At 35.9% G+C, this 13,483-nt stretch overlaps 1 protein-coding gene across 4 annotated transcripts in view; it reads right to left on the reverse strand.

Annotated features, from left to right (window-relative positions):
* LOC101206409 (ABC transporter A family member 1) overlaps positions 1 to 13,483 on the reverse strand; it is a 77,511-nt gene that overhangs the window by 9,689 nt on the left and 54,339 nt on the right. For 3 of the 4 annotated variants that reach the window (XM_031884372.1, XM_011655130.2, XM_011655134.2), the window contains 4 exons: positions 6,787 to 6,933; positions 6,040 to 6,318; positions 4,966 to 5,101; positions 70 to 149 (listed from right to left, as the gene is read on the reverse strand). In XM_031884372.1, the coding sequence (XP_031740232.1) occupies positions 70 to 149; positions 4,966 to 5,101; positions 6,040 to 6,318; positions 6,787 to 6,933 (642 nt within the window). Of the gene's footprint in view, positions 1 to 69; positions 150 to 1,761; positions 1,924 to 4,965; positions 5,102 to 6,039; positions 6,319 to 6,786; positions 6,934 to 13,483 lie in introns of all 4 variants that reach the window. The other variant, XR_004216124.1, reaches the window with a different exon arrangement.

The raw sequence follows: 13,483 nt of genomic DNA on the forward strand, positions 1-13,483 counted from the left end.
CAAAAACAATTAAAGTATAGTAATAGACAACAGTTCAAACTGATAGAAAAACAAATTTCTTTTACATACATCACAACGAGCAGCCTTAGGATCGGTTCGTATATCTTTTCCAAAAATGAAAGCAGTTCCCTCACTGGGAGATTCTTCTCCTGAAAAGCATAAATGTTGTTGGTGATACAGTTCACTAAACAATGAAGTTATATTTGATATCAAAAGACTTTGAACCACAAATATTGACAACTAAGAAGGAAAATTAAAAGAACCACTTAAGGCGAAAATTTCTTTTATATGGAATTAGCTAAAGTTATATGCATTTAGACAAGTGTTGGACTTATTGATCAACGGGAACTTTCATAGGTTGAAAACTTGTTGTTCGTCCTAAGGTTTTATGCACTTAGATAAATGTTGAACTCAGAGAGAATCCTAAAAAGTTTTCATTGGCAGGGGCACAATGGCAGAAAGATTAACCATTTGGTAAAATGGTTAATTGTTAACAATCTACAATAGATGGGGGACTCGGCTAAAGTGGTCTAAAGAGAAAAAAATTTGGCTCTCTTCGCAAAATGGGGCTGGCACTATATGGAAGAAGATTCTCTTTGGCAAAGTCAGCAGAATACATGGTAAAGGGACCTTTAGTTTGTACACAGCTTGAAAAAAAGTTGAATTGGGTTCTCACTACGAGAAAGAAATAGTGATATTTAAAAAAAAAAGAAAGAAGAAGAATCGGGGTTCTATGAGTTATAAGCAGCTTGATCTCGTAAGTTGTGTATAGACAAAGAAGAGTTTCAAGGAGTTGTCATGTTGTTTGAACCATGCTTCCATTGTTTTTTAGAAGTATTTTAAATCCACATGAATCTTTGGATTGGGAGAAGAAAAATGTGGTTATATTGGATCACCACTATAAAGGAAAAAGGTAAAACTTATTATATCATTTGAATATTATGCACTAACATGGTGGAATCATTTATTGTAAGGAGGAGGAGAAGCGAAAATCATGCAATGGTCTCATGGAAAGAAATCAAGCTTTCAATGAGAAAGCGTTTTGTTAAGGTTTCCATAAATTGGAAACTTTGAGAAATGGGACCAAAAGTGTGGAAAGTTATTACAAGAAAATGTTGTTATTACTTGAGGGTTTGGAAGAAATAGTACATGTTGCCATCAAGATAGAATGACAACTCCAAAGAAAATCTTCAAAGTACACTAAATCTAAGTCTAATTTCAATGCCATCACATTAGTGGAAAAGGTTAGTTTATCTACCATACCTGCGGAAAAAGGTGAGAGAAGTAGTAAATAGACGACTAATAACGTGGTATCAACGCATGATCATTGTACTTAGTGGTGGAGAGAATGAGTCTGAAGGTTGCAGTGGAGGACGCTTGGAGTAGACATGACGAACAGGTGAGCCGAAGGGAAGAGACATAGAGGAAGCTGGAGGAGAGGATGATGTGGGAGAGGTAATCTAATAGATAAAAGATCTTTATTCTCCCCCTGACTCGGACGTGACAATGGTTGACTAAAGGGCAGAGTTTCAAAAAATATAACATAAGAAGGTACGAGATACCTATTTAGTGTAGGACAATAAGAATGGTACCCCTTTTGAACACGCAAATCGCCTAAGAAAACACATTTCAAAAACTTTGGATCCAACGTAGTACGATGAGAACAAACATCCCGAACAAAACAGATGCGATCAAAGATCTTAGAGGCTATGGCAAACAAAGATTTTGTAGGAAAGAGGACACGAACAGCAGGAATCTTACCATTGAGGACAGAGGAAGACATTCAATTAATCAGGAAGCAAGTAGTGGAAACAGCATCAGTCCATAAGGGCTTCGGAATATTCATCTGAAATGGTAAAGTGCAGGCTGTTTCCAGTAGGTGCCTGTTCTTTCTTTCAACAATTCCATTTTCGGATGGAGTGTCTGCACAAGAGGATTGATGAATGATGCCATGATCGTGTAAGTAAGAGCCAAGTACATGAGAGAAATATTCACCAGTATTATCAGTGCGCAAGGTTTTGAGAGAGACATTAAATTGATTTCGAATTTCAGCACGAAAAGCACAAAAACGAGACAACTCTGAATGATTTTTCATTAAATATAATGAAACTAAACGAGAGTAATCATCAACAAAAGTAACAAAATAACGAAGACCTGTTTGAGACACAACTGGACAAGGACCCCAAATATCGAAATGAAAAAACTCAAAAGGAGCATTGGCTCGTTTATGGACTCTAGGACTAGAAATAAGATGATCAAATTGAGCAAACTGACAGGAATCACAATTCAAAGGTGACAAGAAACAAAATTCTGGACAAATTTTCTTCAACATGAACAAAGATGGATGGTCCAAACGAAAATGAACATCAAATGGAGATGTAACTCCAAAGCAAGCTGCAACTTTCGGTATTGAGTGGAAAAAAATGGGAAGGCGACTCATGTCCTCTACCAATAATGTTCTTCATCATGCGATTCTAAAACAAGCAATAACTAGGAAAAAACGAGATAAAATAGTTAAGATCACTACATAGGACAAAGAAAGGGATGGGGTGAGAGTAATGGTGGTTTGCTAATTGAAGGACAATTGAGGCAAGTGTAATATTTATTCAAGAGATTTAGACAAAGAAAGGGAAGGGATGGGGTAGTTGAGATTTACTTTGCCCTAACTTCTGAAGCTTGCAAACCTAATTATCAAACCAAGGGAAGGGATGGGGTAGTTGAGATTTACTTTGCCCTAACTTCTGAAGCTTGCAAACATAATTATCAAACCAAGCTTCCAATCCTGCAGGAGGACTCATACACTTCCTTTTCTAAATCTCTATTCAAGAATGCATTTTTAACATCAAGTTGATATTATGGCATCTTTATTTACAACAACTGACAACAAGACTCTAACAGTGTTCAACTTAGCAACAGGGGAAAATGCCTTAGAATAGTGAACCCCATAAGTCTGAGTGAACCCTTTTGCAACTAACCTAGCATTGCCTCTGTTAGGGGTACATCTGATCTATACTTGAGTGCAAACACCCATTTGCATCCCTTAGTCTTCTGTCCCTTGGGGAGTGTCCAGAGATCCTAGGTCTTGTTCTTTTCTAGGGCTCTCATTTCTTCCATGACAACAGTCTTCCACTCGGTGCACTCTAAGGCAAGATGAATATTCTTGGGTATCATAGTAGGGTCAAGGCTAGCAGTGAATGCTCTAAATTGGGGTGAGAGTTTCTCATACGAAACATAGTTAGAAATGAATTGCTTTGTACAGGACCAGGTGCCTTTCCTCAGCGTAATAGAAAGATCTAGAGAAGCATCATACTTAGTGATGTTTTCTAGATGGTCCTGCTTGGTTTAGTTTTTACTAGATTCTGCAACGACTTCATTCTCATCAACCCTGTCCTCTCTATTTGTAATGACCTCATCAGCATTGCCCTTTTCAACCATATCTTTAGGGACAACTGTTTTGGACCCGTTATTTTAAGGCCCGTCATTCTCAACCACCTTACTGTTGGTATGTGTGTTAGTAGAACTCGCCTTGGACTTGTCATTCTTACCCATTATGTTATTAATATGTGAGTCAATGTAATCAGTCATACCTTGATCTCATAAAGGTTCAGAATCTTGGATCGGAGCCAACTGAACAGCAAGAAACCCAACTTCCTTTTTGAAATTCCTCCTATAGTAGATTTACAGAGAACTTGGTTTGTAGGTAGAACTATAGTGTGAGAATTTGGATCAGGTATGGTAACCAAAGTAGGATAGGTAGACTCTAAGAGAACCACATAGTTAGACTCTTCACTTACACTCTCCCCCTGAAGTAGGCTAACGAGAAAGAAGAGACGATCTTCAAGAAAGCTGACATCCATGGAGACAGTATTTACGTGAGGATGGGAGAAAGAATTTAAAGCCTTGTTGGTGCAGAGAGTATCCAACAAACACGCAAGCCTGAGTCCAAGGGATGAATTTAGTTTGGTTAGGACCATGGCTATGAACAAGACTGTGTACATGAACACCCAAAGGGGGACATCAGAAATGAGACAGATGAAGGGAGGCTATTGCCTTTTTCTTATTTTTCTCTTAGTATAATACACTTGTACTTTGAGTATTAGTCTCATTTATTATCAATAAAGAGGCTTGTCTCCGTTTCAAAAAATATATTACTCATTCATTTCATGTGTTTGCCTTTGGTGGCCAAGGTTGTGTAGATTTTGCTTGGTCTATTTAGTTCGACTAGTAGGCCGTGGATATGATGATACTATTGGGGTATTGACCTAGTTGAGATGTCCACGTGTGCCTCTTAATCCATTTATTTTGTATTGCTCATTGTATAACCCTATTGTACTATGAGCTTTTGTCTCATCCTTGGTATCTTATTAATAAAGAGACTTGTTTCCTCTTTAAAAAAAAAATAAGCGTTGAAATCAGTAATAATCTTGGTAAGCATGGTTTTCAGATAGCTTCTTTATAAGCACAGAAGTTTTTGATCTTCCTCGGTTTGGTTATTATCTTTCAGTTGTTTCAAGGTTAATGATTTCCATGGACAGTACTCTTGCTCATGGTTGTGCAAGAGTGCCAGAACGTTCAGGTTTTTATCCTATTTATTTATTTTTTGTTATTGGCGTCGTAAACTGATTTTTTTTAGTTTTGAAGACTTAATTGATGATTTAGTCCATGTAAGTTGATCATGAGTTAGTTCAGGCACGTTGGATTGATTAGTTTTCTCAGGGATATGGGATTGTTTCTCAGCCTAATTGTATAACATTTGTTTCCTATTAAGTTTGTTCTCATTGTTTAGGTGGATTGTAGTTTGTTTCAGCCTGTGTGGTCCCGATTTTCCATCAATGAAAAATTACATTTTTTAAAATATATGAAAAGAAATCCCAGTACAAGTCCAATACTTATCTAAATGAAAGCTTGGATTCTCATATCATGTTTGTAACTTTCATAAAAAGAGAAAGGGAAGTGACGTTATACCAGTAAGCATTGACAGAGTTGTTGTCTTCCCCGCACCATTTGTGCCTAAAAACCCAAAGCATTCTCCCTCTTGAACTGAAAAAGTTAAAGAATCCACCGCTATTTTCTTGTGGAGATAATTTTCTCCAGGATATACCTGAAAATGGATTTAAAGGGCTAAAATACCACAATGATGTTTAATTCTCATTGCCACTAATCCTCAGGGAAAGGATAAGGAAAAGAAAAGGAAAAATAAAGTAGAAAAGTATTCAAGCAATGACTTTAATGCTTCGAATAATCTCAAGTCCTCCAAATCAAACTACCCATCCCTCCTCAGTCTGGCTTGCTCTAAGCACTTCTGTGGTTCAACAACAATAATTTTGTGGGAATTAATTGTTATGGTCACGTTTAATGTTTCTTAGCTTCATTTTGATTTATGCGGATAAATGGAACGGTGAACGAAAGAGAGAAAAAGAATATGAATGATAAATATTCAGATAGTTCAATTTGGACACTTTTATGATTTCATTTAGTATTTTATTCCTTGAATTTTACTGTATTTATTGGCTGAGATGAGACTAATTTCTTATGTAATTTTGAAAAGATATTAATTGATTTTTGATCTTCGATGAAATTGAAAATTTTAAGTTAATTTGCCAAACTAAGCCAAGTATTGAGACAAATAAAAATTTCCCTATAAAAACTATATAAAAGAGCATGCATAAAGTAGCTGTCTTTTTTTCTTTTTGAAATGTTGGGAGGAACACCATGAAACACAAATTAATGTTGTTGAAGTATTGATATAAAATTAAACATACTAGATCAGTCTTCTGTAAATCTCTAAGCCCATGAGTAAAGAGAAAGTGTTGAAGTAAGGATAAAAAATTAAATTTACCATAACCATCAACTTAAAAATTTGGATTTAACAAATTTGATGAGTAACAAAAGGTACTACGATTTAAGATTAACAAATAAGATTTTCATAAATCTAATCAAGAACAATACATCATTGCAGCTTTGTACAAAAAACCAAGGATCAAGATAGAAATATTCTAACAAAAATTCTACCATAAATAGAATAAAAAACGATGGTACCTTCCGAAGATTACTCAAGTAGATAATGGCATTGTCGATAGAGCCTGATAGGACTCTATTTCTTTCTGCTGCCACATCTACATCGAGATCAAAGTCAGGAATAACATGCTCTGAAGAAGGCGCAAGAAAAGGTTCCAAGCTGGGAGATGAAGTTTCAGATTTAAGATTTGTAAGATTGTTCCTCCAACACTTCATCCACCATTCCTTGACTGTAATTGCAGTCAATTTATGGAGAGGCAACAGTTCGAGACCAAGGGTTAAGAGAAAGTAACACAGGAACTGTCAAAAGAAACAAAAGAAGAAAAAAAGAAAAAAGAACCAAATAAGATCAAATCTATTTCATAAACGAGATTTAGTTGTTGTAAATTGACAACTGAGATAACATTTAACACCATATCTGTTAGATTTTTAGCCAAACCTTGTCAAAACATCAACCAGCCAAAAGTAAACGGAATTGAATTATGAATCAAATCTAACTTCTTGATACTCGAAGGGAAATATTCTGGATGTAATATCGAGGGCATTTCTGCCACATTAATTTGCAACAACATATTCGATAATCTTTTGATACTCATGGTCATCTATCTTTATCATTTTTCCATTCTATAGAAATTTAATTATCCTCCATTTAGCCATTTGGAAAAACTTCCTAAATTATCCAAGTCATCTGTACTTCCCTAAAATTAGTTGTGAGGGCAGTTCAATAAATTGTCACATAACCTTCAATTGAAGACAGATGTTACAAACCTGTAAACCGAGATAACAAATTGAGGCACCGGTAACATTCCAATCATAAACCCCATCACTTGTTTTATCTTTCATCCCCTGCCGAAGAAGAGCCAATGAGGCAAGTCCATCAGCAAAACAAAACCCAGGTGATATTCTGAAAAAATTCTGCACCAACACCAATACCGACAAAGTCAGAAGAAATAAATGCTAAATCCATGCTGGCTGATTAGAGAAAAAAAGTCCTGAGAACAGAGAACACAGAACAGATAAGAGAGATGAGCAGATGTGCATCATGATGTCTAGACTATGTATTAATTACTAATACCACAGTGGCATGCAAACGTGAAAATCAGCGTTAATGAGAGGGAAGTTCATAATTCTTATTGAAAATAGTTCACATTTTTGCACAACACACAGATAAGAAAGTTGTGGTGATGGTATAGTTGGTTAATTAAACAGAGCAAGAGATATTCTAAACTTTTGTTCCCTGTCAGCGAGTCAAGACTATGTCGTCTCTGTAGCAGACAGTAAATAAATCCTTCTCTGATTTATGAAATTAATCTCAATTCTGTGGATTTGTCTGTAGTATTATTAAGTTCAGATTAGATATGAGCTTCTTTTCTTTTTTAATCTCTTACCAATTATTTAATATTTGATAATCATGGGTTCCATTTCCATCTCATAACCAATTGACAATACAAGGAGATAATCATGTATGTATCTTATTTGTTTCCTTAGTTATAATCAATTGCATTTTGGTCCTTAGAGAATCATCCTCAGAGACCCTAGCCACTGTTGTCATCCTTACTCTTGCGATCTCCTACCAGTGTCACCCATGTCATTGCTTTTCGGTGGTCTCAGTGGGTATTGAGCTCTTGCTTTGAAAATTTGTGAAGATATACGAATTTAGAAGCTTCTAAGAGAACTGAAGATAGAGACTTAGAATTATTCAAAATGTTCTGTGATATTCAAGCAATACTTTGAATAGCAAAGAATCTGTGAGGCATCGGGGATAAAGAGGCAGCAATTTCCATTGCCCACAATCCAAAGTCAATAAACACTTTATAAAGGGAAAGATTGATGTCGAAGTAATATGCATACCGTACCTTCTGACGACAGAACAAATTGCAGATGTGTTAAGAAAAGGTTTTCCAAAGTGGCAATTCAACAAATTGATTGACAAGCTGACAATGACTGATATCTTCAAATCAGCCTAAGGGAGAGTGCTGATTATTTCCTTTGTTGTATTACATTTTATTGTATTGGTTATATTATATTTGCCAAATTTATTTTTTCCTTCTTTGTAATGGGTTGTTCTATTTAAGAAAACCTTCTCTCTTTGTAAAATATACAAGAAATATATTATTTTGGCAAGTACGACCGACGACAACCACCCTCGAGGTGGAGGAGCACGTGGGCGGCAGCAATGGCGACCTGTAAGAGTTTTACGGTTTTTTAGGCTTCGAAAAAATTAGGGTTTTTACGGTTTCAAGTGTTGGAGAAGTTGAGAGCCCAAAACCAAGGGTTCCATATAAGGTACCGATGGGCTACTCCTCTCATTGCCAATTGGTTTTGAGATGGAACCCCATACTACCAAATTTAACATGGTATCAGAGCCCATTAAACCCAAACGGGTATTCGGTCCAAGATAGGTGAAACCAAAGAGGCACCATCTTGAGGGGGCATGTTGGAGAAGTTGAGAGCCCAAAACCAAGGGTTCCATATAAGGTACCGATGGGCTACTCCTCTCATTGCCAATTGGTTTTGAGATGGAACCCCATACTACCAAATTTAACATCAAGAACTTTCTTTGATACCATGCCAAATAATGTAATTTTCTGTGTATTTCACACAGAGAAGGATTTTTTAAATAGAAGAACAACCCATTTCAAATAAGGAAAAAGTAATTGTGTGTATTTCACAAAGAGAAGGGTTTTTTAAATAGAAGAACAACCCATTTCAAATAAAGAAAAAGTAATTGTGAGATCCGTGTCTGTTTAGAAGAGTCATTTGGAAATAAGAGTGATTAGAGGTTGTTGAAGTAAGTGTTGCTGAGTTGAAGATCGCATTGGAGCTAGGCGAAGTGAGGAAAGGAGGTGGCTTTTTGGTACAACACGAGAAGAGATAAGGCATTGAAAGTTAGAAAAAATCTGGGAAATTTCCTAAGTGTGCCTAGGTAATGGGTCACGTGTAAGAGTTTAAGTTAAGCATGGTCACGAGAATATTAAGCTTACACGTGTAGTACTTTAAGTAGAAGCTGACAAGTTTATAAGAATTTAAGGATGACTAATCCAATTTGGGATTAGTATAAATAGGGGAGAAAGGCCACTAGAAAGGAAGGTTAAGCTGAAAATCTTAAGAATTTTTCTGTCAAAAAGAAGAAGTACTAGACGAGAAGAAGAGACCTAAAGCTAGGCGTTCTGAAGGCAAGACTCAGGGTTATGAGTGATATTCTAAAGTTAAATTGTTTTAAAGCTTTCCTTCAAAGTTCATGTTGTTTGTAATATTGTTCTTTACGATTAATGTTTATGAAAAGAATAATTTTGAAAGAAAGTTTGTATTATGTTAAATGATTAATTGTAAACCATTAGTCTTATTCCTAACAATGAAGCTAATTATTATGTGCACATAAGGAGTAAAGGTAACCATGTAGAAAAGGAATGCATGGTGGAGTGAAGCTGGCCAATGCGTAAAAGGATCGTATTAAGCTCAGCGGCCTGAGTAACGAAAAATTAACCAGGATATTCTCCAAGAGATGTTGTTGATGAAAAGGTCATCACAATAATCTATGCGTGGGAATGGTTCATACTCTTGGAAGAAAGGAATATAAAAGACTAATGTGTGTTTAATGTTTTATGAATAAAGCATTGAAGCCATACTTATGAAAATGATTTTAATGTATGCCCAAAAAGGTTTTCAAAAGTTATCACTCACTAGATCTTTGACTTACGTTTTAAGTTTTCCCTTCCCAGGTCATTTGGCGTTTCAGCCAAGTAAGAAAGGATAAAATGAGTTGCTACACATGGAACATGAGCAAGCGATCTAAGTTCTTTTACTTTATAATTCGTGTAAATAGAAAATTAGCATGTATATAAAAATCATTTACTAAGAGGGTTATATCTCAATTTTATGGGAGCTAAGCAAGATGTTAGAAAGGGATGTCAAAATCGTAGCGTTTCAACCTCGGGATGGACGATTGTGCGACACTTGTTCTAATTCGATGAACAAGGCTTTCGTTATTTTGTTACTTTTGTTGACGATCATTCTCGACTAACTTAGTTATATTTAATGAAAAATTGTTCTGAGTTATTATCTCACTTCTGTGCCTTTCATACTGAAATAAAAAATCAATTTAATGTCTCTCTCAAAACTTTGCGCACTGATAATGCGAGTGAATATTATCTCACTTCTGTGCCTTTCATACTGAAATAAAAAATCAATTTAATGTCTCTCTCAAAACTTTGCGCACTGATAATGCGAGTGAATATTTTTCTCTCTTTTGGCTCTTACTTGTGTGAACATGACATTATTCATCAGTCTTTGTGTGCTAACACTCCATCTCAAAATGGTGTTGCAAAACGAAAAAATAGGCATTTACTTGAAACTACCCATGCTTTATCGTTTCAAATGCATGTTCCGAAAACCTTTTGGGCGGATGCTGTTTCCACAACTTGTTTTTTTTATTAATAGAATGTCTTCCTCTGTTCTTAATGGTGAGATTCCCTACCATGTTCTTTTTCCTACAAAAAATTTGTTTTCTACTGCTCCTAAGATATTTGGTTGTTTGTTTTGTTCGCGATGTTCGTCCTCATCATACTAAGTTAGATCCCAAATCCTTGAAGTGGATCTTTTTGGGTTATTCGCGAGTTCAAAAGGGGTATCGTTGTTATTGTCCTACCCTTAAAAGGTATCTTGTTTCATCTGATGTTACATTTTTTGAGGATACACCCTTTATTTCATCACCATCGAGTTCGTGTTAAGGGGTTGATGACAATCTTTTTATATTTGAGGTTACCTCTCCCACACCACTCTCTTCCACTGATGCACCTCCTTCCCACCCACTGATTTCTTGAGTCTACTCGCAACAACCTCCACCACAAGCTTCAAACTCATGTCCTCCATCAATGCCTCCTTCTTCCTGCGATCCGAGGCCAAGTGATGATCTTCTCATTGCTCTTTGCAAAGGTAAACGCAAGTGTACTTACCCTGTTTCTTCCTTTGTTTCCTATCACCAGTTGTCTCCCCCCACATATGCTTTTATTACGTCTCTTGACTCCACATCTATTCCTAACTCTGTTCATGAACCTTTGTCTCATCCTGGCTGGTGAAATGCAATGATTGAGGAGATGACTGCTTTAGATGATAATGATACTTGAGATTTGGTTGTAAATGGGTGTTTGCTGTCAAGATGAATCCTGATGGAACAGTGGCTCGATTGAAAGCTCGCCTTGTTGCCAAAGGTGATGCTCAAATCTATGGAACTGATTATTCAGATACATTTTCTCCAGTTGTCAAATTAACTTCCATTCGCCTATTTCTTTCCATGGCTGCTACCCATAAATGGCCTTTGCATCAACTTGATATTAAGAATGCTTTTCTACATGGTGAGAAGAGGAAGTTTATATGGAGCAACCACCTGGATTTGTTGCTCAGGGGAAGAGTGATAAACTATGTCACCTTCGAAAATCTTTGTATGGTTTGAAACAGAGTCCTCGTGCGTGGTTTGGTAAGTTTAGTCAAGCTCTTGTATGCAGAAGAGTACATTTGGTCATTCGGTTTTCTATCGTCGATCTGATAATGGTATAGTTCTACTAGTTGTATATGTTGATGATATTGTTATTACTGAAAATGATGCATCGGGTATTTCTTCTCTTAAAACTTTCCTTCATGGTCAGTTTTATACAAAAGATTTGGGCCAATTGAAATATTTTTTGGGGATTAAAGTGATGAGAAGCAAGGTATTTATTTGTCTCAACGAAAATATGTATTTGATTTGTTGTCTGAGACAGGAAAATTAGGAGCCAAACCAAGTGGCACTCCTATGATGTCAAATTAGCAACTTGTTAAAGGAGAATTATGTAAAAATCCTGAGAGATATAGGAGATTAGTTGGGAAATTGAACTACTTAACAGTGACTCGACCAGACATTGCTTATTTTGTAAGTGTTATAAGTCAGTTTATGTCTTCCCCTACAGTGGATCATTGGGCTGCACTAAAGCAGATTTTGTGTTATCTGAAAGCTGCTCCTGGACGTGGGATCTTATACAAAGATCATGGACATGTGAGAGTTGAATGTTTTTCTGATGTTGATTGGGCGGGATCTCGAGAAGTGTCTTTGTAGGTGGAAACTTAATATCATGGAAGAGTAAGAAGCAAAATGTTTCTCGTTCGACTGCTAAGTCAGAATATAGAGCTAAGGCACAATCTGTGTGTGAAATAGAGTATGGATTCACCAACTATTATCTAAGATAAGCTTCAATATTACAGTGTCAGCTAAATTATGGTGTGATAATCAAGTTGTACTTCACATTGCATCTAATCCAGTATTTCATGAACGAACTAAACATATTAAGGTGGATTGTCACATCATTCCTGAGACAGTCCAAGATGGGTTGGTGTCCACAGTATATGTAAAGACTGGAGAACAATTTGGAGTTATTCTGATTAAAGCTTTAAATGGAGCAAGGATAAGCTATATGTGCAACAAGTTGGACATGATTGACATATTTGCTCCAGCGTGAGGGGGAGTGTTATGATATATATTTACAACATATGTCCTTTATTGTAATTGTACATAGTGTCTAGGGTTTATTTTGTTCCCTATATAAATATGTAACTTTTTTTTTACTCAATATGAACAAGAAATATACTTATCTGAATTATAGATTACACGCTCCACCTTGAAGGGGGGTGTTATAGCATATATATGCAAAAGCTTATTAGTCTTTTGTCCTTTATTGTAATTTACTAGTCTTTAGTTTGGGTTTCCATGCATGCACATCTATATTGAACTCTATTGTATAGAATGAAGGCATTCTCTCATATTTTGCTCTAAGTTTCACACGGGGTATCATGACAAAACAAAGAACTCAGAAATACATTGCCAATTGGAATCTAAGGTCACCTATAGCAAAGTGGAGTTTACTCTGTTTCATCTTGCCCCCAAATTGATTTTCAAATTTATGACGTTTTCACCAAAGTGTTACTAAGGAAAAACTTCAACGAATTTCTAATAGTTTGTATTATTTTGTTTCTTTGTTCTGTATTACTTAGGTTGCATCAGGATGTTCTGATGTGGTGGTGGAACTGTTTGTCAAGCCATGAGCTGCCTTGTTTTTGTTGTTTTGAGTATGATGAGAGTGTTATGGGTTGTCAACCTAGTTGAAAGGTTAAAGTGTACTCATCGGTCTCTAGGATTTATTATTCAATTTATCTATTTGTTGTAACTTGAGTTGAGACTTGTTTATATTCAACAAAGAGACTTGTTTCCTTTTTAAAAAAGAAGTTTTTTTTTAACCAATTCAGCTCCAAGCTTAAATTCTACTTACAATTTAGCTTAGGGTGTGGACAAACTTGTTTAGTCTTGTTGTGTTTTGATTAGATACTAGTATCATTTTACTCTCTCTTTTTTTAAGAAATTTAGTGAGTCAGTTTGTTGAATTGGTCAAATGCGGTGAAGGCTTTACTTGCTGAAATTTGGTTTGAACACAAACAA

The sequence above is a fragment of the Cucumis sativus genome, chromosome 4 (genome assembly GCF_000004075.3).
Source record: "Cucumis sativus cultivar 9930 chromosome 4, Cucumber_9930_V3, whole genome shotgun sequence".
In the NCBI taxonomy this organism is placed as follows: Eukaryota; Viridiplantae; Streptophyta; class Magnoliopsida; order Cucurbitales; family Cucurbitaceae; genus Cucumis; species Cucumis sativus.